This window comes from Typha latifolia, chromosome 5, assembly GCF_019914945.1.
Source record: "Typha latifolia isolate L0001 chromosome 5, TyphaL0001v2, whole genome shotgun sequence".
Lineage (NCBI taxonomy): Eukaryota > Viridiplantae > Streptophyta > Magnoliopsida > Poales > Typhaceae > Typha > Typha latifolia.
Window position 1 is genome coordinate 15,073,817 of NC_133090.1, and position 25,377 is coordinate 15,099,193.

General features: G+C 40.8%; 5 protein-coding genes and 1 pseudogene across 9 annotated transcripts; 3 read left to right on the top strand and 3 right to left on the bottom strand.

Moving 5' to 3' along the window:
• On the bottom strand, nt 1–6,325 carry LOC140788652 (cyclin-H1-1). 2 transcript variants are annotated; one of them, XM_073138008.1, is made up of 13 exons: nt 6,121–6,325; nt 5,729–5,779; nt 5,497–5,575; nt 5,250–5,368; nt 5,098–5,171; nt 4,709–4,829; nt 4,566–4,634; nt 4,374–4,415; nt 1,607–1,684; nt 1,239–1,297; nt 1,041–1,125; nt 390–478; nt 1–307 (listed from the first exon to the last, which is right to left on the bottom strand). In XM_073138008.1, the coding sequence occupies exons 1-13, from the start codon at nt 6,178–6,180 to the stop codon at nt 232–234; spliced, it is 1,002 nt and encodes a 333-aa protein (XP_072994109.1). In that variant the 5' UTR covers nt 6,181–6,325; the 3' UTR covers nt 1–231. The 2 variants fall into 2 exon arrangements, with proteins under 2 accessions (XP_072994109.1, XP_072994110.1); XM_073138009.1 differs by lacking the exon at nt 4,566–4,634 and having other exon boundaries at nt 6,121–6,270.
• Nucleotides 6,326–7,365: 1,040 nt separating this feature from the next.
• On the top strand, nt 7,366–12,444 carry LOC140788651 (protein CHUP1, chloroplastic). 4 transcript variants are annotated; one of them, XM_073138004.1, is made up of 9 exons: nt 7,366–7,599; nt 7,716–7,804; nt 7,880–8,647; nt 9,351–10,730; nt 10,813–10,944; nt 11,196–11,377; nt 11,501–11,612; nt 11,747–11,890; nt 11,973–12,444. In XM_073138004.1, the coding sequence occupies exons 1-9, from the start codon at nt 7,503–7,505 to the stop codon at nt 12,069–12,071; spliced, it is 3,003 nt and encodes a 1,000-aa protein (XP_072994105.1). In that variant the 5' UTR covers nt 7,366–7,502; the 3' UTR covers nt 12,072–12,444. The 4 variants fall into 4 exon arrangements, with proteins under 4 accessions (XP_072994105.1, XP_072994106.1, XP_072994107.1 ...); XM_073138005.1 differs by having other exon boundaries at nt 7,883–8,647; XM_073138006.1 differs by having other exon boundaries at nt 7,719–7,804.
• Nucleotides 12,445–12,913: 469 nt separating this feature from the next.
• LOC140789235 (oleosin-like) lies at nt 12,914–13,713 on the top strand. The gene has a single exon (XM_073138843.1). The coding sequence runs from the start codon at nt 13,017–13,019 to the stop codon at nt 13,500–13,502; it is 486 nt and encodes a 161-aa protein (XP_072994944.1). The 5' UTR covers nt 12,914–13,016; the 3' UTR covers nt 13,503–13,713.
• A 1,422-nt stretch (nt 13,714–15,135) lies between these two features.
• Nucleotides 15,136–17,468, top strand: LOC140788146 (uncharacterized). The gene is made up of 2 exons (XM_073137280.1): nt 15,136–15,315; nt 16,971–17,468. Exons 1-2 carry the CDS (start codon nt 15,208–15,210, stop codon nt 17,250–17,252), a joined length of 390 nt encoding a protein of 129 aa, XP_072993381.1. The 5' UTR covers nt 15,136–15,207; the 3' UTR covers nt 17,253–17,468.
• A 2,013-nt stretch (nt 17,469–19,481) lies between these two features.
• Nucleotides 19,482–20,392, bottom strand: LOC140789835 (uncharacterized). Its single transcript, XM_073139686.1, has 2 exons — nt 20,044–20,392; nt 19,482–19,964 (listed from the first exon to the last, which is right to left on the bottom strand). Exons 1-2 carry the CDS (start codon nt 20,356–20,358, stop codon nt 19,683–19,685), a joined length of 597 nt encoding a protein of 198 aa, XP_072995787.1. The 5' UTR covers nt 20,359–20,392; the 3' UTR covers nt 19,482–19,682.
• Nucleotides 20,393–21,186: 794 nt separating this feature from the next.
• Nucleotides 21,187–25,340, bottom strand: LOC140789185 (U-box domain-containing protein 45-like; annotated as a pseudogene).
• Nucleotides 25,341–25,377: the final 37 nt, after the last annotated feature.

A 25,377-nucleotide genomic window follows, 5' to 3' on the forward strand; every position in this document is an offset into this window, starting at 1 on the left:
TTTCCGAGAATAATAACTGGTTTACAAAAGATTATAAATAGTATTGTCCAGACACACATCATATAGTAATATTTCCTCGCTTGCCCTCTCTAATGCCACCCAAACTTTTTCACTGATCCTCCCATGGAGACTAGACTTCCCTAACTAAGAAGGTAAAAGCATAAATTATAAGGGAAGAATACCAAACAGAGAGAGTTTGGTTAAGTTCCATATAACAAAAGGGGCATTCGCTTAAAGTGCTGCTTCTTGCATCTCACTCGCTGTCCTTTTCGATTTGTGTTTCGATCTCTTCTCTTTTTTCTTGTTTCTGCAGGATGACATAAGAAGAAAATATACATGAATAAGGCATGGGGAGAGATGAAAGATAACCTGGTACAGAAAATAATTACTCGTCCTGTGAGCTTGGATCCCAACAATTCTTCAATTTTCGGTCGATATGCCTCATGTCCTTTGTCGTCGGTATTTTGAGATTCCCAACCTGCAATGAAAATCAAAGGTAAGGTGGTTAATACAAAGAGAACCAGTAAAACCGATACAACATAGTATCCCGAGAATGTGGTCAGAAAATGGCCCATTAAAGAGTCTTCTTCCATATTTGTTGTGTGTGGATCAGTGCTTGCCAAAGGGTAGAACTGCATAAAGAGGTCTCATCTGGGTGGGGGTATTGAAGCTGAAGGCAGGTTAACCATATATCTTTGCAAAAAGCTGTTGAATGATTCTAAGAAACAGCAATATGCAGATTAATTGATAACAATCACTTATTCAGAGGTTCTTTAATGTTCAGACTGCTAAGCTGTTCCATTTGCTACTGTTCATAGATGAATGCCACATTAACTGTCCATATCTAGAACATGAGGTTCTTCACCCAAAGAAATTAAGCTGTTCAACACCAAATGAAGCTAAATTTAAGTTTACTAACTCATTTGAGTTTCCACAAGATCAGGTATCATACTGTGAAATCATGTGAACCATCATTGTCAGAAGACTTTTGAAATGTTGAATTACATCACCAAATAGGCAACACAGCAACTAGTGCTTACCAAAAAATCAATGGTCCTCATTGACTCAGCAAGCTGTGAGATAGAGTGATCAGAACGTTGGCGTGAAAATATGCCATCTAAGTACCTGCATAAGTTTATACAGTTCATATGAAATTGAAAGGCCAAGAAAGACTCGGAAAGGTAGAGCTAAAGCAGGTTGACAAAGAATAATAATAGGAAAAAGAAAAGCTTCAAAACCTTTCAAAATCGAGAACTCTGTGTACCTCATTTGACCTTCGCAGAGCAGCCAATGCCAACTGCACAACTTAAATTGATGAGGCAGAGAACTTAGAAATTAATATTGAGTCAACGATAGAGATAGCTTGAATATTTTCAAATACAAATTCCTCCACAAATGTTTGTTATGATAAGACATCAATATACAATCAAAACATTTCCTTACAAGTTCAATCACTACGAACCCAGTAATTTGAAATTCAGTCATCACTAGCATTAGTAACACATATGTGTAACAGATTAACGAAGAAAGGAGCTGTGACAAATTAAACTCAAATCTAGTCTCTAGGAATACGATTTATCTGCTAATTATATTGATCGGAATTTACCTGCCCAGGTGGGTAGAGAAGAGGTGCATCAGTCAGCAATATTTTGTCTACCTCCGATATAGCAGTTTCTCGCATATCCTATAATAGTGATTGGGTCAACAAAGAACATTAAGAAAGAAAAGTTGATGCCTGTAGCCCTATAAAATAAGTAACAGTCTTAAATTTAATGTACATATTGCACATGAAACTAGTCTCAGATATGCTAGAATCACCAATGTATGCTAACTATCTGTAATTGTTAACAATCTCATGGATAGGATATTCCTATTTGATGATTGCAGCAGATCATGGTCTTAAAAGTGGGTTTGCATGTTTTCTTCAATTACTCCCAAAAGAGCTCATTCTCTTCCCCAAATATTTATATTATGTAGCAATGCAAGTAAGGCCCAAATGTAAAGAGAAATTTGGAAATTTAAGCTTCAGTACGGAATTTGGTTTCTTGATAGCTTATAGGAAGCTGATGAAGTTGCATGAAACAGGGAGAACAGTGAATGAGCAAGCTATTGCATATTCTCTTGAAACAGAGTATCAAAGACATGGAAGTCTAGCATCACTATGGAAGGAAAAAAAACAAAACAATATTGTTTCTAGAAACATAGTAAGAACCAAATCATTTCAATATATTAAAGACTTGAAACTAAAAACCACTAATGACCAAGATGTGAAAGAGAAGATTGAAAATCAAAGACATGGAAGTCTAGCATCACTATGGAAGAAAAAAACAAAACAATATTGTTTCTAAAAATATAGTAAGAACCAAATCATTTCAATATATCTTACTTGAAACTAAAAACCAGGACCAAGATGTGAAAGAGAAGATTGAAAATCAAAGACAAGGAAAAAAACTGCAACCCAATAAATAAACAGATTTATAAGGTTCACTCAATCCCGACAAAAAGATTAACTGGATTAGATTCACGACTATAGTCTCATATAGCTCATGTTCACCAACTAGAAGTGAGGCCAATGAAGCACGGACACGGACACGGGACACGGACACGACACGATACGGACACGGCGACACGGCAAATTTTGAAAATATAGGACACGGACACGGCATAGGACACGGCGAAATAAATAAATAAATAAATAAAATAAAAAATTATCTAAAGTAAAAATTTGTAATCTAGTAGTGTTAAACATACATCAAGCTATAAGAACTAAGAAGTAACATATCCTCCACCTTCTCCCAATTTCTCCATCTTAGTAACATATCTCCACAAGGGAGCATTATCATCCACAGACGATACAGTATTTTGACTAGAATCAGAATTATTTTCAGTATTCATTTTTCTTCAATCGCAATAAAACTACATTAGTAAAGAGATATGTATTAGCATTTAGCAGATTAACAATTTAATAGACAGAGATTAAAGAAGCTTTAATATAATTTAACAATTTAATAACGAGAGAGCGGTGAGAGAGAAGAGAGAGAGAGAGACGAGAGAGACGAGAGAGAATGAGAGAGAGAAGAGAGAGAGAGACAAAGGGAGACGAGAGAATGAGAGATTGAGGGAGGAAGAGACAAAGTGAGAGCGAGAGAGAATGAGAGAGAGAGAGAGATGTGGGAGAGAGAGAGAGAATGAGAGAGAGAGAGAGAGAGACGGTGAGACGAGAGAGAGAATGAGAGAGAGAGGTGAGAGAGAGAGAGAGAATGAGAGAGAGAGACAGTGAGACAGAGAGAATGAGAGAGAGAGACAGTGAGACAGAGAGAGGGAGGGAGAGACAGTGAGAGCGAGAGAGAATGAGAGAGAGAGAGAGACAGTGAGACAGAGAGAGAATGAGAGAGAGAGAGACAGTGAGACAGAGAGAGAATGAGAGAGAGAGAGACAGTGAGACAGAGAGAATGAGAGCGTGGAGTGAGACAGCGAGAGAGAGCGAGAATGAGAGATTGGGAGAGAAGGAGGAAGAGACAGAGAGAGACAGAGAGAGAGTGAGACGGCGAGAGAGAGAGAGACAAAGAATGAGAGAGGGAGGAAGATACGGGGAGAGAGACAGAGACAGGGAGGGAGAGACAGAAAATGTGAGAGAGTGAGACATCGAGAGAGTGAGACAGCGAGAGAGCGAGAGAGAGAGAGGGAGGGAGGAAGAGACAGAGAATGTGAGAGAGAGAAAGGGAGGGAGGAAGATACAGGGAGAGAGAGACAGAGACAGGGAGGCAATGGAGGGCGGGAGTGAGGAAGAGACGGAGAGAGAGAGAGAGAGACAGAGACAGGGAGAGAGAAGAACCTGCGTCCTCGCCGTACTCAGCTCGCCGCACTCGCGCCCGCACTCGCTCCGTCGGCCGTCGCACTCGCTCCGTCGGCCGCGCACTCGTCGCGTCGCTCGGTAGCCGCCGAGGGTTTTAGGGCTTCGATCGCTCAACAGTGAAGGTAAGGTTTATTATCGGGTTTGGATCCGGGTTGATAACATTCGATCGAACCCCGACCCGACCCGTTAAACAATATCTAAAATACCGCCCGTGTCCCCGCCCGTGTCCCAACAGTGTCCGATTTTCTTTCTTTTTTTTTTTTTTTTTTAGGAAACTCTGGACACGTGTCGGACACGTGTCCCATGCGTGTCCGACGCGTGTCCATGCCCGACACGTGTCGGACACGGACACCTCTTCCTGGGAGAGGTGTCGGTGCTTCATTGAGTGAGGCGCAAGGCACTAAGGCTTCAACACCAACATGTAGTCACACCATATATCTTAATAGTAGAAGCAGGCACAGTAGAGTTCGCAATATCAAAGAGCTGCTGACATTATGGAACTAAAAGCAGCACGTACCTTGAACTTTTCTTGTGCATCATTCATTGTTTGGAAGGACTCCTAGACAACCAAAACATAAAGTTAGATTATAAATGTTTCACAAACATCTGTTCCTACTCAAAAGGTGGAAAAAAGAAACCAGATAACTATATCAAGCATAGTGCTTCTTTGCTCACTTTGAACAAAAGGCATGGATTAGATATGAATTACCTCAATGTCCTCCAGAAAGCCTTCAACAGATCGATAAGGTGCATAAATGATTAGATCAAAATCTAAACTCTGAAGATAAAAGGGCATTTTAGAAGAAGGCAAACTAGAGGGGGGAATGAAGGATATAACGTGGAAAAGCTTACCTGAAGAACAATCATCTCATTATTGAGAATCATCTGATGATCTTGCTGAATACCCTTACCAAGTTCCTCAGCAGAAACATGATTTTCTTCTACTTTGCATGAAGCATATATACATGTTAACCTGTAAAGACAGAGGGAATCCTCTGAGTATATACAAAATAATGAAATATATTGAACACAAAGGTTCATATTTTAAGGATAGGCTGTGAAGACTTCTGTGAAACTGAAGGGTAGGAGTACAACAAGGGAAAATAATATATAGAGGTAAAGAAAGACATCTGCCATAAAGGATTAGGAACCACAAAGTTTCAATAGCCTATAATGACTTCAGTTGAAACTCATAACATTATAATTTATAACCACAACTATTACCTGATGTGATGACTTACATTATATGCTTCGGATGATGCTCCATTACAGACCATTGCAAATAAAATCTTTTGAAGTACATCATTGCTGTTGCCTGCATAAAACAAACTAAATTGTCAAGGCAGTTCTGCACCCAAGCATAAAGATTAGCTACACGAGAAATCTATTCTACCTGGATTTTATGAGGGAATTTGAATGCTGAACAAACTTCTTGTATTTTTTGCTCATAAAATACCCGCATAAGTTGCTCCTCTTCACAATTAAGAGGCTTTGCAACAGAATGTCGTTCAGCTGAGCAAATATGAAAGTTGAATGTCAATTAAAATAATTCACAAAAGTAAATAAAGATACAAGAGACAATATCAGCATTCATATCAGGGAACAATTTATTACCAAGCAAGAAAAAAGAGGAAACCTACCATTGTCTTTTTGATCAAATAGAGGTTCAGGATACGTCAGTGACCCATCAACATCTACTTCCAAACGTGTCACGCCATACTTTAGAAAGAGGCAAATCAGATCAAGTGATAGAAAGATGCAATTAACAAATCTTCCAAAGAAGCAGAAACATGGCTACTTCCTCCAAGTGTAAAGTTATAAAGCTGAAGAGTATAAAAACTCAAGAAAGGTGTCCGCTAAAGTGAATCCAACCTGTTCGAGCATTTTCACAGCTCTTTGGTTTGCAGCTTCATGCTTCGCCAACTGCAGATAAAAGATGTGCTCAATCGATCAACCCTTTTGAGCTAAACTTAGATTTAGGAGACGTAAATTAAAAAAGGAAAAACATCAAGCCACAAGGATCAAAGGTAAATAGAAGTCCTCTTAGAAATAGTAGTAGTCCGCATAGACCTAACGGCAATATAATTATAACGCCATTAACCTAGGGGATTCTCCTAACGAACTCGACTTGAAGGTAATTTTTGACCGCCAGAGGCTATCTCGGTTGGAAATATTCAAATTTTCTTTCTCTTTTTTCCAATTTCTCGAATCAAACTCGGCCGATCGGTATGGGAGGAGAAAGAGGAGTGAAGTGAAGGGATTACCAGTTCCTGAGGGGTAAAAATCCACCTCTCCCGATGAGTAGAAGTCTGGAAATCCGCCATTCCTGCTCAGACCGCGGTGGAGATCCTTGAAATAGAGGGCTTAAGGAATTATTTATACAGGGAGGGAGGTGCGAATGCGATTACTCGAAGTGGGTGGGGGGGGGGAGTTTTAGCCGTTTAGGTCAGGTTCAATTCATGTTCGTACAGGGAAAGCAATGAAGTGCTAAATTTTTAAAAGAATCGGCACACCGTTTTGAAGTCGTCAACGTTTCCCGTCCATTCCCTACTTTCCCTCTTCATGACCGACTTCACTTTATAGTAGATTGGAAAAGAAAAAGAATCAATAAGATGGGTTGACTTGGGCCGGGTGGAGTTCGGGTAAACTTCTGGCCTATGTCTGGCCCGCGCCGAAACGAAGGCCCTTCGGTCTGTGGTCGAACTTGGGCTAGGTCTCCGAGTAGGAAACTCGGACCCAAAACCGGGGAGGAGAAGACGCGGAAGAGGAAGAGGAAGAGGAAGAGGAAGAGGAAGAGGGAGAGGGAGGCGAAAGAGGAGCAGCAGTGTGGGAGGAGAGGTTAAATTATAAATGAATTGATCTAACAATTGGTGAAATTACAACAAAAATAGCATATTATGATCCATTACCAATTTAGCATAGATCTTTTAAATCTATGTAGGAATTGACTTCACATATGCGAACTCAGACAGAGAGCAATCCTAGTATTAACAAATTTTCCTTCTAACAAACAGACAAGTGAAGGGCTAGTCCTCTAAAGATAGGGCGATCTCAAGTGACTGCCTAATCCCCAGAGGGCAGAGGATTGACCACAACATTGCTGTCCTACATGGCCATGGTGGGTCCCTAACTCATCAATCCCCTCAGGATTTGCAGTCTTCTTACTTCTCTTGAATTGGTTGGACCTTCCAATCCCTCCTATCCAATAAGCAAATGGCTAAGAATTAAATGACAGACCTCACTTTCTAGCATAAATAGTCACTAAACTACCACCCATTCATGTGGTCAGGAAATTGCTTTGGTAGGCAGCCAGGGAGAGCTTTACCTATTTTTCCTTCAGAAGATAAAAAGTTTGTCAGTTTCTTAGGTTTGCTTCTGTAGACTAAATAGATAGATAGAGAGAGAGAGAGCCATGCAGTAAAACTAGATGAAGAAAGCCAACCACATATTCTGATGGTGCTCTCCTATACCAACTAGAAGAGTTCTAGTCTTCCACTCATCTTAAACTATACCTCTACTGCAGAGAATTTGTAACAGATATATATTAGTATGGCTTGATGAGATGGATTAATTAGTATATCTTCTTGGATATTGGAGCAGTGAGGGGAGTGATGAGAGAAGGAAAATTTTGGGCAAACATCTCTTCATGATTGTTAGATTAAGCTTACTGGTTGCGGCCTCCGTCGCAGCCTATGCAGTTAAGCAAGCTAACTCTGGAAGACCACCTCGCGTAAGGCCTTCAGGTAACTCTTTATTCCTTTCTTTGTCTATGTAACAGAGAATTTATTTAGAAGAAAGGAAGAAGAATCTGATGTGGTTTTGATATTTTGATGTAATTGTGGTGAAAATTTGAGTGCAGAAGATGGCGAAAGAATCAGAAAGCTTGAATTGGATGAAGAAAAGCAAAGAGAGCAGGTCGAAGATTATGATGTTAAGGAACACGACCATGTATGTAGATATTATGCCTCCTTTTATCACTTTTACTAGTCATGGCCTTCATCTCTTTGCTTTCGACCTTTGCAGGAGGAAGAAGAAGAAGAAGAAGAAGAAGAAGAAGAGAAAGTTAAGAGAATTAGCAGCGTGATTAGCCCACCTCAGGGCAAATCTGCTCCTGCCTTCATCGACGACGATGAGATGCTACCGGAATTCGAAAGTCTCCTCTCTGGAGAGATGGAGTTTCCAGTACCAAATGATAAGTTTGATGTCAAAGATAAATCGCAGTACGATATCAACATGGCTCACAATGCGTCTGAATTAGAGAGGCTACGGAATCTAGTCAAGGAGCTGGAAGAGAGGGAGGTGAAGCTCGAAGGCGAATTACTCGAGTACTATGGGCTAAAGGAGCAGGAGTCAGACATAACAGAGCTACAAAAGCAGCTAAAGATCAAGACAGTAGAGATTGATATGCTCAACATTACAATCAACTCTCTGCAAGCAGAAAGGAAGAAGCTCCAAGAGGAAGTCGCGCAGGGTGTTACGGCGAAGAAAGACTTAGAGATAGCAAGAAATAAGCTCAGGGATCTCCAAAGGCAGATCCAGATTGAGGCTAACCAGACCAAGGGACAACTTTTGCTATTGAAGCAGCACGTCACTGGTCTCCAGGTGAAGGAGGAGGAGGTCTCAAAGAGAGATGCAGAGGTGGAGAAGAAGCTTAAATCTTTGAAGGAACTGGAAGTGGAGGTGGTGGAGCTGAGGAGGAAGAACAAGGAGCTGCAGCATGAGAAGAGGGAGCTGATGGTAAAATTGGCCACAGCTGAATCCAGAGTAGCATCTCTCTCCAATATGACAGAGGTATGTGAGTTTTTGTTTGGTTGTATGCAATTGGGACCATTCTACTCTTCTAAGAATACACAGCTAAGTGGTTCATGATTCTTCTGTCTCAATATCTCTAAGAGGGTTTCTTTGCAAACTGCATAAAAATGAAACTGATTTGCAAATAGGTTTAGCTTAAAATGCAAATGAAGCACGAAGATAAATAGTTTACTTCACTTATTGATGAAATTTATAGTCTAATTAGGATTTCTTTGCAGCAATCTCTTTGACGTGATATTTTTAAGGCCCAGCTTCTCAGTTTTGTGATTTTGTCTCTATCTTCCACAATTATAGAACAAAATTTGTGGCTGTGGTTTACAGCAATCATAGAGATTGGACTTACTGCATTATCCTTTCAGCTTTATGCAAGACAAATGTAGTGGAGAAATAGTACCTTAAAGCACAACTTGACAATCTCTACCTTTCCCCTTGCATACTACTTTTGTGATTGCTGATTAAAAATGTTGCATCTTTTATGTCAGTAATTCACATAGAGGTGGTTACAGAACAAAATACCAAACTTAAAAAAAGAGAGGCATGAAACCATGTAATCAATAAGAAAGCACATTGCAAATAGTACAATTTTGGCTTATTGAATGCAACAAGAATAAAGAAAACGTAAATATATGGAGTTGTATCATAGAGGATAAATATTTAGTGGCATATTGTTCTCATGATGCAGACTGATATTGTTGCGAAGTCATGGGAGGAGATTGGTAACTTGAGGATTGCCAATGAGGACCTCTCCAAGCAAGTGGAAGGCCTGCAGATGAATAGGTTCAGTGAAGTGGAGGAGTTGGTATACCTTCGTTGGGTTAACGCGTGCTTGAGATACGAACTTCGCAATCATCAAACACCATCAGGAAGAACCTCGGCTCGAGATCTGAGCAAGAATTTGAGCCCCAAGTCTCAGGAGAAAGCTAAGCAACTGATGCTAGAGTATGCAGGATCTGAACGTGGACAAGGTGACACAGATCTTGAGAGTGTCTCATCACTGCCTTCATCACCAGGAAGCGAAGATTTCGACAATGCTTCCATCGACAGCTCTTCGAGTAGATACAGTTTTCTAAGCAAGAAACCAAATCTAATTCAAAAACTCAAGAAGTGGGGAAGGAGCAGGGATGATACTAGTGCGTTGGCTTCACCGGCGCGGTCTATTGGCAGTAGCTCGCCGATGAGGACTAGTACCAGCCATAGGCCAAAGGGTCCATTGGAAGCTTTAATGCTTAGAAATGCCGGAGATGGTGTTGCCATCACTACATTTGGTAAGAAAGAGCAAGATTCAGATGACCTCTTTGAAGAAGCTAATCTTCCACGCATAAAAACACAGTCATCACCAGGAGAGCAACCGAACAGTGTTTCTGCTTCTTTCCAGCTGATGTCGAGATCGGTGGTAGGTGTTGCTGATGACAAGTATCCTGCATTCAAGGACAGACACAAACTAGCATTAGAAAGGGAGAAGACCATCAAAGAGAAGGCAGAGCAAGCTAGAGCAGAAAGATTTGGTGATGGCTCAGGTTTTAGTTCAAGTTTTGATGCTAAAGCCAAAGAAAGAGATCTGAAACCTCTTGTGCTGCCTCCAAAGCTTTCTCAGATTAAGGAGAAAACTCCCATAGCCAGTGCTAGTTCTAACGACCAGACTGGCGAAGGCAAGATTGAGAACCCTGTGATCAGCAAGATTAAGCTTGCAAATATTGAGAAGAGAGAACCAAGAGTGCCTAGGCCACCCCCTAAGTCATCAGGTGGTGCTACTACTTCTCCAAGTACTCCATCGCCATCTCCACGTCCGCCTTTGCCCCCAGGTGCTCCTCCACCCCCACCGCCACCTGGGATGTCTGGCGGACCGCCTCGTCCCCCTCCGCCTCCTGGCGGTCTACTGAAAGGTCCTTCTGGTGGTGACAAAGTACATCGGGCCCCCGAGCTGGTTGAATTCTATCAGACTCTGATGAAGCGTGAAGCAAAGAAGGACACTTCTTCTCTGGCCTCTACAGCATCCAGTGCTTCAAATGCTAGAAGCAACATGATCGGAGAGATCGAAAACCGATCGACATTCCTCTTAGCTGTATGTATACTCCATGCACATATTGAATCCAATAGTAGAGTCTCAAACTTGTTGACAATTTGCTAAACTGGCTCTAATTCAGGTGAAAGCTGATGTGGAGACACAAGGTGATTTTGTCCAGTCCTTGGCCACCGAGGTCCGAGCAGCATCTTTTATGAATATTGAAGAACTCCTTGCATTCGTCAATTGGCTAGATGAAGAACTCTCCTTCTTGGTGAGCAACCACGATAGCAATCTCTAACCACTCTACTTGTTGATTGACATATACTGACTTTGGTTAAGACATATTTTTTACTGAATCTAGCAAATGTTTGGGACCATTTCAAGCCAAACTTTTGCCTCACTGACAAATTGCAGAGTGGTCTTTGCTTTTTTCATCTTCATTCTCGGATGATTAATGCAGTAAATTGCATAGTATAGAATTGCATTAGTACTTCTGTTACCCACTTTAATTCCGTTTTGTAGGTCGACGAGCGAGCAGTTCTTAAACACTTTGATTGGCCAGAGAGTAAAGCTGATGCATTGAGAGAGGCAGCTTTCGAATTCCAAGACCTGATGAAGTTAGAGAAACAAGTTACTAATTTCGTTGATGATCCAAAACTTCCATGTGAAGCTGCCCTCAAGAAAATGTATTCATTGCTTGAGAAGTAAGTCTCCGATACCTGAGTAGTATCGCTCACTAACAGCAAATAATTTGTTATGCAAGTAACAAATATGATGAGTTGCTATGCATGTTGTAATGAATTTAAACCATATAACATTCTCTTCAGAGTGGAACAAAGTGTTTATGCACTCCTACGCACTCGAGATATGGCTACGTCGCGGTATAGGGAGTTTGGAATTCCAGTAGATTGGTTGTCAGACTCAGGTGTTGTGGGCAAGGTATGCATGATTCCAGAATCTTAGTTACTTGATTTGATACATTAAGTGACTAAAAACAATGAAACTAGAGAACATTAATGCATCTACAAGGAAAAACACAATCTTAATCAAAGATAAATTTTGGAACGTGGCAGATCAAACTATCATCAGTTCAGCTTGCCAGGAAGTACATGAAAAGAGTTGCATCCGAGCTAGATGCTCTGAACGGCACCGAGAAAGAGCCCAACAGGGAATTCTTGCTCCTCCAAGGAGTGAGGTTTGCCTTCCGGGTTCATCAGGTAAGAGCTCTAATGAACTTAGCAGCAGCTTCTGTCAAATTTAAATCTTCTTCCGTACAAACTAACCTTGTAATGTATCTAGTTTGCTGGGGGATTTGACGCGGAGAGTATGCGAGCTTTTGAAGAATTAAGAAACAGGATGAACACACAAGCATCTGATGCTCAAAAGTCCAGTGCGTAGACACATAGTCATCTTCTGCTCAGTCTTATCTGACCTGATGATTGGAGAAGTTCGAGATAGATTGATTCCTGATAAAATCTGGGCATGATTTGATTTTTGTAAAAGATAGTTCCAGATGCTAATGGTGGCTGGGACGAGCAAGATCGATGAATAGGCAACATGAATCGCTGATCAAAGTTTAATCATGTTACAGAAAGGAAACCAAGTTTCTTTTACTTGTGCATTTAAATGTTTCGAAAGATCGAAACTTGTATTCAATTGTCTTGCTTTCTGGTTTGAGGATTGTAAACTGTAATTTTATACAGACAAAGTTTCACCGTTGGTGATCCCAGAGGTACCTAAATATACAAAGTTACATGTTTTTGGTTCTTAATAGCTTTTCTTTTTCTTTAAGCAGTTACTGTGATTCCAAGATGACAGTTCGAGTATCTAGATAACGATTCTAACTCATCGATGGATTTAAATTATACATTGTTTTATAGCATTGAGTCAGCAAAACAGAGTTTTATGTGAATCTGTTACTTAATATAAATTGATTACCACTCTGCAAATATTACTTATTTGGCAAACTGTAAATCTGTAATCAGAGAAAAGAAAAAGATTACTCATTACTCTCCAAAAAATCCATAGAAGTATACGGTCTGGCTAACCCAGCGAGCTAATCGGATTGCAGCCCAACTCATTCAGGAGACTCGATCAGTATCTCGAACCTCGTAAAGCCCCAATCCAAAGCCCATAAGAAAAGGTCATCCCCTCCCCCTCAAATCTCACACGTGTTCCCCTGCATGCCCCTTAAAATAGAACTCGCCTCACACGTGTCATCCCATCCCCATTCACCTCTACCCCTTTTAACCCTCCCCCCCTTCCTCCCCTTCTCCTGTCTACACTCTACACTCTACACTCTACGGTCTAAACCACTCTCTCTCTCTCTTGAAACCAGTATAGATGGCGGATCGTCAATCCGGCCCGATCCGGTCGACCAGATCCGGAAGGGCCAGCGCCGGTTCGAGCCTCCTCCGCCGCCTCCAAGAGCACGCCCCCAACTCCACTCAAGTCGTGGGCTTCCTCACCCTAGTGATCTCCGGCGCCATCCTCCTCCTCTTAACGGGCTTGACCATAACGGGTACTGTCATGGCTCTAATCTTCTTGGGCCCGATATTATTGCTGACCAGCCCGATCTGGGTGCCCGTGGGGACGGTGGCGTTCGTGGCCGTGGCCGGGTTCCTCTCCATGTGCGGGTTCGGCGTGGCGATGCTCGCGGGCGCCACGTGGATGTACAAGTACTTCACCGGGCGGCACCCGGTGGGTTCAGATCGGGTCGACTACGCGCGGAGCCGGATCGCGGACACCGCGAGCCACGTCAAGGATTACGCCAGGGAGTACGGCGGGTACTTGCAGAGCCGGGTTAAGGATGCGGCGCCCGGTGCGTAAGATCCGAATCCGCTCTCGCCTCTCGTGCGGTCGAGTGTTATGTTTCCGATGCAGTTTTTTTTTGGGTTTTAACGTGTGGTTGTGCGTTTGCCTTAGGAAGCAAGTACTAAGTTTTGGTGGTGAATAATTTATTTGGATTTGTTTTACGTTTACTTCGGGATCTATCTAACGACTGTCTCTTGGTATCCAATAAGATTTGCTGCTCTTATTAGTAGTTCTTCCTAATCTTCCATTCCAATCTCTTATCATCTATCCCTCGCTACAGTATGGAAGCTTGACCTGCTGAAAGTCAACGTTCCGCGAAACAAAAGAGCCGCACGCAAACTTCTTCGCGCCTGCCTCGTACGTCACAATGCACTCTCCTGATGGTGATCCGGAGGAAAAAAAAGGGTCAACTAAGACAAACCCTATCTCTTCAGCTCCTATTCTTCTCCATCTAACCAACTCAGTGAACACTCCTCACAATCTCACAACAAAAGTTTCGATCAAGATCATCTATTTTCTTACAATTAATTAAGCAAATATATGAAGGAACATAAGAAGAATCCAATAAGCTAGCACACAAAGTACAAGCACACTCAAACAGACGAAACCGAGTTATATACATACTTATTTTTGTGATCAAACTTTAAAAATTCTCGGCCACCTTCTTGGAATCGGGCGCATGATAAGCAAAGGAGCTCATCTGGCTCCGAAACGGCGACCGCGGCGTGGGGAGCTCCGAGAGCTTTTGCCCGAAGCTATCGTAGTGTATAACTCCCGAGAAATCCAACGGCTGGCATTTCTCCCCCATCAGTATCGCGTGCCGCCATAAACCGTCGTCGTCCTCCACGAAATCGATGTTGTTATCGGTGCTCTTACTCCTATCCGATAGCTTATCGGGCTTCTTATCGCGGCCACCGACGAAGGGGATGATGAAGGAGAGGCCGGCCTTCTTCGTGACGAGGCCCAGCTTGGCCGGGCTCGTATGGGCCCGGAGCCTCCTGGTGGCACGTGAGACCTGCCTCGTGCACGTGGAGAGGAGGGCCGATACTGTGTGGAAGAGATCGCCCATCGCCATGATCGCTATTCGCTACTTAATTAGTTCGTGCTTATTGGCCTTTGCCCTTTGGAGAGGTTTCTTATAAATGGATAGGAGCGACGAAGGAGATAAATGGTACAAGGGATCGATTTTTTTTCTTCAATATTAATCGTTTCATATTAGAATGTGGCTTCTTACCTTTGGAAAGGTTTGGACCGGTTCCAAAAGGCAAACGGCAATGTCACGGGGTTGCAGATGAGAAGAGAGTAGTAAATTATACGACCGGTTCAAAGGAAGACGAGATGAGGATCGCAGCATAGATATTTAGAATTACGCGTTTCCTTGTCAAAGTCCTCTCTTTTAAGTCTTGTCTTCGTCCTCTCTTTTAAGTCTTGTCTTCACTAACTACACTCATTTGCTTCAGTAACTAGGAAGGCTTTTACTTTGAAATTTCCCCATTGGGACATAATCTCCTTGAACCTTCAAGTTTATCTTATATTAGACAACAATATTGACCCATATCTTTTAGTCAAACATAGACACGACTAAGTGGATCGCGACTAAGTGGATCGTTGCGGGTCTTGTAAGATTCGGGTCGGATTTCTGGGTCTTAAAATTGACTCGGACGCAGGTCCACCAAGTAGTGCTACATTCGCAAGAAACTTGAGATTCTGAGAACCGACAATGGCGTCTTCCTCTCTAATGGCGGCTCCACCACTGCAATTTACTGCCGGAAAAAACTCCGTTATCAAGCGGCAGGAAGTGGTATCGATTAGGGAGAAAGATCTCCAGGTACCCAACAGATATTCACTAAGATATCTCCTTTAGGTACCCAATAGTTGTTCACTAAGATATCTTCTTTCTTGCTATTTAAAATTGGCCATCTTTACCATATTTGCTGCCAAATTTCTCAAATTGGTATTTGGAGCATAAAAGGCCTGGTAGGGTGGAAGCCTGGAAGGAGATCTCTTGATGTTGACTCTTAATTTGGGGAAAGTTGGAAGTTAGGTCTTGAAGTTTGGTTGAGAATTCATTATATCAAATTGAGGCAATTGGGGTTCTTGAAGAAAACTAGATTGACTTGACCATTGAACCAAGTAGATAAAGTGGTAAACTTGAGTACCTGTACTTCTTTTCCTCTCTGATACGTTTGATTGCAAAAAGAAAATATTTCATTGGTAGCAGAAGATGGTAAGGAAATTGCATCTTTAAAATGATACGATGTCTTGGAAATTCCCTTAGTAGAGAAAGATAAACTACTGTGGTCTACCAAGTGTGCCTTTCTGGCTTAGAGTTTTTATGTTAGGTGGAGAATTTTGAAGAAATGGAACAGAATCTGCTGTTTAAGAAGGAACTAGTAAACCTCATCTGTTTTTTCTATCGAAAACAGAGATGCAGAATGATATGTGTTGCTGTTGTTTGATCATTTTCGACATTGATTAAACATTTGCAAGTTGAAGGTATTCATGAAAGAGAAACTATCATTGTGATTGTAGTTCAGTAATCTGTATGATGTCCCAAGTCTTATGCTAGTTCAAAGAATGATCTTGTTGTGGTTGTATAATTGAAGATACTTATTGTGAAATGTGGAAGGTAAGTTTCTCAACCACCAATGTCTTTGGGGTTGAGTTTCACTGAACGGCCCACGGCTTCCTGAAATTTTTGAGGAATTTACACCCATTGTTCGATGGATGATAACATCTCGTCACAAAATTTACTCAATCTTGTTGTGGTCTTTATAAGCTTGTATTTGTGATCCATCGCTCCACCTTTTACTTGTTTAATATTGCTATTAAGATCTTTGTGCTAAAATGGTGGATTCTGTTGTATCCTTTATTTTTATTTTTATTTTCTCTAGGATGTACTGATGACAAATTCAGAATATGAGATGCCAAAACGTAGAAGGATGAAACATGCATGTATACTTTTTCTAGACCAATAAATTTTGGTATGAATTAGTTAGTTTTTGGAATCAATGATTCAAAAATGGGAATGTATTTCGCTCGTGACAACTAATGTTATCTCTAATCTAAAGCAAGAACTCTTTTAGTGTTATGTCTTGCTTTAATGTTTCTTTTCACTGCTGTCTACATTTTCTTCATTCAGACGTTTTTAGGAAATGTCGATGTCTTCTTCTCAAACATTCAAACAAATCATTAAGCTTTTCCATTGTCTAGTCTATTGGTACTAGAGAATCTTGAGGCTTCTTGAACAACTTAGCTGCCTGACTCCACTTTATCTCGAAACTGTTCATCAGTACAAATTCTTTGTCATTCCTTTCTTGTTGAATCTCTAGCTTCCATTACCATCTCTTGCGAAATTTCACCTAGTTGCAAAGATTTTTATCTCCATGTAGCTTTACTTCCAAGAAAAACATGATTGCCATATATATGAAACATATTTAGCCTCTTTTTCTTATTTCTAACATGCTTTTAGTTTTTATACAGTCACGGAGGAAAATACAAGAATCAAGACTCATAGAAAACATATCTCGTAGAGATGTGATGTCATGCATGTCAGCTACCCTGCTGACAACCTTCGTACCTACTGATCATGCTGAAGCTCGATCTGTGAAACCAGAGACTAGGAGAAAAATTAAGGAGAAGCTTGACAGACTCCGGGAAAAGGCAGGAGTGCCAAAAGAGAAGACAGATTCAAGTCCTGAGATCAAGGAGAAGTCAGTTCCTTTGGACAGCTTAAGACTCCCTTTGGTTGAGGCATCTCTATAGTGTAGTAATGTTTATTTCAGCTCTTCTAGCTTCTTTTGACTTGACAGCAGTTTCTGCTAGTGTAATAGACTTGAGACTATGATGGTTTCATTGGCTTCCTCAGTGCTTGTTTTGCTTATAATTCATGCTGGTGAGATTCCATGAACTATGGGAAGAATATATTTGAGTTGTATGAGTGAAGCATTCATTTTATATTTAGATTCCTTCTGCTTGCCATATTCTTACTCCAGTTATTTGTTTATGTGGAAAATCCCAAGCCTCACCTACTTCACTGCATCCCAGTTGATGCTTATTGCAACTAAAAATATTTGGAGGGTATTGGCATGGACTTCTGCTTAGCATCATTTCCAGACCTATTACTTCTACTTTATAATTAATCATAGAAACATGTAATCGTCTTTTCTTTCCTTTCCTAACAAAACGAAAAGATAAATACTCGTTTTAGCTAAAGAGTAGTTGAATCTTCCACCAACTATAAGACTCAACTGTTAAAAGGAATCAAAGAATAAGCAATCCAGACTTCAATTAATTTGATGCGTCTATATATAACTATACTTTTTTGTCCATGAAAGTTTTAATTAATTTGCAATCTAGATAACAGCTTGGGTGCACATGATCAAATATCAACGCTCGCATTGCCAACCTAACCACCCCTTAAGATGTTTGATGGTCTCATGGACGGTTGAGTCATGGGTCCATGCAATTAGAGCACCCACATGCTCATCGCTTTCACGACAAGCTATAGAGATGGAAGAAAAGAAGAAGGCCGTAATAACACGTCACCCCAAGTTTGCAACCACGCATGCCATGCATCAAAACGTTACTACTAGGATAAAAAAAGTTTTAAGTAACAAAACCTAACGCTTAGTTGTATCCCTTCCTAATCCATCTACAGGCATTGAAACCCAATTAAAGCTTAGCCTCCTCCGAACAAGAGGAGGAGACCAAACCAAGAGTAGAAAACAAAGCTAGTGAGAAAACGATCGAGTGCCATTTGCGAGATTGGAGAGTATGGGAGTGTCGGTGCCGTTCAAGTTGACGGTTTTATTCGCCGTGGCGGCGGCGATGTCAGCGATCGTCTGCTACGCGGCTGTAGAGCGACACGATACTGCGGTGCCGTCGACACCAGGCACGGAGATCAAGTGTGGATGTATTCCGTGTGGTTGTCAAGTTAGTCCGCCGCCTCCGCCGCCGCCGTCCCCTCCGCCGCCGAAGAATCCTTGGGTCTCTTACTGCCCCCCGCCTCCGCCGGCGCCATACTTGTACGTCGTCGGAACACCGGGGGATATGTACCCGTTGGATCCTAACTTCTGGCCGTCGAGTGCTTGCCGGCATTATGTCACGTTGCTGCCGACGGTTATGGTATGTGGATTGATAGCCTTGGTGGTTTTTTGGTGATTAATCTCGCTTAATTCTACTCTATGGATTCTTATTTCTTAACCCTTCAATTTCCATGTGTTCTTCGTTTGTTTCTAGTTGCAAAATGGCAAATAACTTCTATGATTCATTTTAACTCTCTCTCTCTCTCTCTCTCTCTCTCTCTCTCTCTGCTCTTTAATTTGTACGCTATAATTAACAAATTATTATCTAAATATCTAGGGGCTAAACATGATGGTTAGCTTGATTCCAATTAGAGGGGATGCATTATTAGTGTTTAATTTTCTTTTTGGGCCACGCCATTAACTAGTAAAAGTGAACCGGTGGTTGGATGATTTAGGAATCGTCATGGTCAAAATATAAAAATTAAAAGATGAAAGCACCAAACAATACTATTTGCAATGTCCATCTTTATCCTTTGGCATGCAATTAATTAGTATGAATGGCGTAAGTGTCCACACTGGATAGAAATGTTGAAGAAGTTTCTTAGCTGGAAGGCTTAGGGAATGTAATATAGTAATGCCTCTGATAGTTTGATATCTCTCCACGGCCTAAACTATCTAAATCATACGAATAATTATATAAGATATGACCGCCGACTTTTCTTTGTTCAACTTTTTCTAATGAAGCTATCATTAGAGAGAGAAGAATAATACATGTAGGCCTGGTGGAACTTTAATCACTGACCACTATTCCTTCATATGATAGTTTTAACTACTAAATTGTTATGAGGGTTCTTTATAAGATTGGTGTACTATTTCTCTCATAATATTAATAGACAGACATAGACCAATTCCTTCGCCCAAAAAGCCTAACAAGCTCACGAACATTTGTGCTACAGTATATAACGAATAAAAAAAACTCATTTTTAATTAATTCTCTATATAATTTATAGCCCTTGATAAAAGTAAAATTTTCATATGGTTAATTACATTAAAACTTACTAAAAGGAAACATTCTAATCTTCCTGTACTCCTTACCCGTTACCGTGCGATAGAGAAGACAAAAATTGGAGAGGTGGAGGAGGTGCGGGGGGAGAAGCAGCGGTATGAGCTAAGAATGGAAAAGGATACCAGAAGAAAGCGACATCAATAGCAGAGCCGCCTCCGCTTCCTCTTCTTTCCCCGCCGCCTTCTTCCACTCCTTTCTCTTCCTCCTTTGCTCAATCACAAGCATCAGCATCCTCTCTTGCTTCTTTCTCTGCATCTCCTTCAACCTCTCCTCGATCCCTACCTTTGAAGGGTTCGAAATGGGCTTCGTGTTAACGTACTCTTCATGGCATTCTGCTGATCTCCTCCTCTTCCTGTACTTGATACCGCATGCGTTGCATACAGACTATCCGAAAAAGAAACAGTAGATGAAGAGAAAATTTGAGATATGGTTTTTTAGAATCAGAGGTAAATATATAATAAACCTTGGGGCCATTGGGACCGGTCCTCCATAGAGGGGTCGTCGATGTCCCGCAGAGCTCGCACGCCTTAAACGGTACCGCTTCCTTCGTAGTTGTCTCCCTTGCTGCTTCCTCTTCCTCTTCCTCTTCCTCTTCCTCTTCATCTTCTTCTTCCTCTTCGTTGGGTAATTCATCTTCTTCTTCCACCTTCCTCTGCCTCACGTACTTCTTCGCGACATCGAGGCGACGGTAGCCGTCCATCGTCGTCATCGGACGACCGTTGACGGCGCGTTCGTAGGGAGACGCCCAAATCGGAGACGAGATCGCGGAAGAGATCATCGCCTTGGCATTCGTGCTAGAGCGGTGGGAGAGAAGGAATAGCGAGCAGGAGGAGAGGGGTACTTTATACCGCTCTTTTGTGGTCATCCTTCACACGTGCCACCTAGAGGCGGTAACGTTTCTTTGTCCCTCTCTGCCATGTTCTGGTCACCTTCAGTGAGAATAAAAATACTCTGAGCCCCCGGTATCGAGCTCCTAATGGGAGATTAATTCGATTCGATAATCGGTTGGAGGGGTATGTTTACGGTCGGAGTGATGCGATTCTTTAAACTTTTAAGCCGTTTTGCTTACACGTGCCATTTGAACCCCAATGGCGGCAAGCAAATTTATTTCAAATAGATATTTCAATAGAGAGATATCTAGGTAACGGTGGCTCAAATTATCAATTATTAATTTCGAAAAATTAAATTTTCTCTATTCGCATTAATGTTCCTATACGAGAGATTAAGTCGCGTTTTTATAACTTTGTTGTTTTAATTTTTAAATGAGGAAGAGGAAGAAATCTTCTAATTACCACTCAGAAAATAATATTGGCAAGGCAAATAATTTTATTTTGTTATTTTTATTTTTTGATGAAGAAGGCAAATAATTGTAGAAAAATCTACTAGCAGAATTTCGTACTTGTTGACGTGCCAATTTTTTTTATAGGAAAAATTATATACTTTCATTTATGAAGGTTCTTCAGTATCATATGATCTGACAAGCATATGCAATTAAACAAAATCAAAGCATCTACCATTTTGACAGCCTATTCAATTAAGTAAACTGTACTATTTTTCCCAAGCATATATGATCTTACAAATTGTAGACATGGATCTTAGTACGAGCTAGAGAAGAAAAAGGAAACCTTCAATTTATTCTTCTGTTTATTAAACCAAAAGTACATGGCCAAGGATACAAGATTTCAAGTAAAAAAGAGGAACGAAGTTTAATGTTACATATCATAGTGCCCAACTGGCAATCGGCCAACTACGAACAGAAAGAGAACTCTTAACTCAAACACAGTTGTTTAAGATATTAACAGTTCACTAGTCACTTGTTGCCACCATGGCCTGGACTGACATCTTTATTCTATCGATACAATTTGCTTCCCTTGCTCAAAAGTAGGAGGAAGAAGTAATGCTTGAGCTGATTTGAAGGGGGATTCTGGAAGGAAATTTTTTTTTAGAGGCTTCTTAGTTGGACTGCACACTAAAGCCCTTTGCTGCAAATGCCTGAGGCTCTGCTCCATACTGAACTTCACAATCTCATGCAGCATCTCCTTTGTCTTTCCTGCACAACTATTCTGATCAAACCGAGATACAATGTCGCTAACAATGTCTTCAAGAGAGTTCCCCTGGAAGTCTGGCATTGAGTATGTAGGCATCCTTAGTCTCTGCAGGAGCACACCATCTCTAGACCTAGATTTCTGGGTCCCTCGAACAGTTAACTTGTGTAGACCAGGCATTGCCCTTCTTTCAGAACAACCTCTCAATATTTGTTGTGATCGCTCTCACACATTGTAAAGGGTGCTCCTGTTGCATGTTCTCTGCTTTAGAGAGAGACTCCCTTAAGAATCTCAACTACTGTGAGCACTCCGTGTTCCTCTGCCATCAGAGAAGCCCTCCTCCTCTCATCAAAACTGAGCAACAATTCTAAGAGAGCACTGCACTTCTTCTCAGCTGTTTTTGAGGTTTTGTTGCAGCTTTTAAGTAAATCAAATACGGGAGGGATAGGCTCTGATGAGAGGATGGTCTTTAGTTAAACTGGAAGTGTTAGTAGATTGTATAAAGCCATGACTGCATCAACCTTAGCTTGTTTGCTTCCATCTCTTAATGCCATCACAAGGAGAGGGATGGCACCTTAGTTGCTGATGGTTGATTTATTGAAGGAGGAAGCAGTGAGAGTGAGAAGCACAGCGGTAGCATGTTCTTAATCTGCCTATTGTAGAAAAGTAATAATTTGTTCCAAAGCTCCGGGATCCAGAATACTGATCTTCTTCCTGAAATTGCAACAATAGAGATGAATCAGCATCCTTTTCATTTTCATTTGGACACAGATCATCAAACTAAAATCAGCTGTTCTGCAATTGCATTAATTACCGTTAACATAGGAGCCAAATATAATAAGCAGCTGAAGAAACTTATTCTATCATGGATTAGAGAATAACTTCCTCCCATACTTTCGTATTGAATACAGAATCTAGTTTAAAATTTAAACTTGGCTGAATAAAATGTGTGCATATTCCTCACTGTATCATGCCACTACTTTCACCTAATTCGTGGAATACTTAGTTCTTAAGTATCAAAAAGGGTTGTAAATACTTTTGGCAGTGGCAGTGTAAGGATTCTTTCGCAAATGGCTCGTAGAAATTATCACAATACATGAAGATATATAACCAAAAATAACCGATATATTCCAGAACTAGTTAATTTCACAAGAAAGTGATAGAAAGCAGATAGTTCAGAGAATTTATCATGCCCTGAAGTCTTGCTAGTTTGTACAATCAGTTAGGTGATGACTTTAAGGAGCACTGCAGCAGTGACATCTGTATTTGACCCCCAAAAATATTTGATGTACAAGGAAGCATCATCAGCTGCAGAAATTCCCAAATAGCATTGATACTTCATCAAATACAGAAGTTAGTCATTAACTCTGAATTTCACCAAATTCTAATAAGCGGCCAAAATGATGATCTTTATAGGATACACTTTCTCCTCTATTAGAACTATGATTTAAGTGATCTTCACATTTATAAACTATTAAAATTTTGCTAAGCCTCCCACTGAAAGATACTCAATTCTTCTATGGGATCACTCATAAAACTCACAGGAGCTTAATCTGCAAAAGTATCTTCTTCAAGATACTACCAATCATACATAAAATGTGAAAATTAAAAAAGAATGTCCAATCTATCTAACTTATAAGAATTTATATAAAATGAAAAGTATTCAAGATATTAGCCAAATACAAAAATTATAAACAGATCAACCACTGCTAAAAACAATTTAAATGACAAATATACCCTTGTGCGGTCCTTCTACCACCAAATACAATATCTCTTCACCATGGTACTACTGTCATTTCATATGAGTTGTGCTCTGTCAATGTCATCTATATCTTCTTAATATTCCGACCCTGTCTCTCATGTGCTCAATTATTTAAAATATCCCTAACAAGGTTGACAAATAATCTCTGTCCTACAACTTGAGCAAAGTTTCAACTATGAAGCAGAAATACTGTTTATTTAGAGCATAAAAATCCTTTTGAAATCCGTAAAGTCAATTCTTGTGTTAGAAATTTAGAATAGTCAAGTCTACCAAAGTTTAGTAATGCTGTATTAATTTGACTTAGGAATAAAGAGCCTCCTAAGTCTTCTCTCCAACCTGTTCCAATATGACCCTGCTTCCTTTCCTCAGTTATCAACAGATTTTCTATCTTCTACCATGCGTAGATGTCCCTCTTGACAATTCATCCCGGACATATGGATAAGGATGTTGCTATAAGTGGTGCAACGAAATTCTCACCTCACCAACATGGGAATTTTCCTGTTTATAGCATACTGCGAAACTAAAATCTTTTGATCATCAGAGACCGGATTATTCTCATTCAAACACCAAGTTGTTCGTAACAATTCATATCTTTTCCTCAACTGAAGTTAACATAACTCAGTTAGACTAAATTAACGCTTAAGCTTACTTCAATGGAATAAACCCCAAAAGTTGAAGCTCCATTAAATGGACTTCCAATCCCACTTTCATACACCCACGCAAATCTTATTGGCTTGCACCAGGATCCGGAAACATATCACACTCTATAGACCAATCGTTTATCACTTGAATCACTGTAATGCAGCTTATCAAAACCAAAATAATATGAATATTCTCTATCAACTCATAAAAAATTAGAAACGGAAGCAAATCCAACTTACTAGAAAAGCAATAAACAACGTTATTTTGTTACAAAGAATGTCAATATCAGATTAGATGGGCGTCATAACTGCAAAGTTCTCACCTTTCGTCCTTGACGCCGAGATTAAGAAGCGCGAGGAGAGCATCCTCCGGTGCTTCACCGACGTCTTATCCAGCCGTTAGATCTCCTCCGCCGCCTGTATCCTGACCTCCCTGTCGTCCGATCGGATCCGCTCCGTGATCTCGTCCACCATCACCGCCGCCTCTCTCCTCTCCTCTATCCTTCTCTCTTCTCATCGAGCAAGAAAGCTAACGGCCAAGATTAAACGACGCCACAACAAGAAGCGACGCTGGACGACCGTCTGATGGGATTCAATTAAGATCAACGGCTAATGGACACATATGCACCTTAGACTAACAATGGATGGCCCGAGAAGTGAAGTGGGTCAACTGTAGCTCTTAATTAGGCCGACTACGAAATCTAAATTATATATTAGCATAAATTAGCGAGGAGCAAAAGGTAGTTAGTTAGTTAATTAGTTAGATGGAAAGTAAATCTTATATACGTGTAAATAACCAACCGCTTGTAGAAACCCTCACGTTAAAAGAGAAAACCAAAAATGATAACGACGCACTAAATGTCTAAATGTAAGGCTCATCCACCTGTCGTTACTAATAAATATTTATAATTGTATTCTTGACTCATTCTATAGTCTATGGCTCTGGTCATGTTAGGCCTACAGTAACATATCAAGTAACATCTAATTTAGCTCTCCTCATTCTCTGCCGTCTTCATTGACTGGGCAACATAAAGTATTTACTAAAGCCAGTCATGTTAGACCAGAACTAATGCCTATATATACCTCCCATGTTCTATTCATCACTCACCCAAGTTAATTAACAAAAAGAAAAGGTAATGGCAAGCATCACTTCTCAAGTATACCGAAGCATCCACCATTACTGGAGGCATAGGACATACCAAAGACTCGAACCTTCGTCGAGGCAGGTAAGAGTGGTCAGGCTCGGCGTAGGAAGCGGCCGCAGCTCCAGCAACCGGCAGCTGACGTGGAAAGTAAGGGTGGTCCGGCCCATAGTTAGGCTGAGATCCAAGCTATGCTCACCTTTCCGG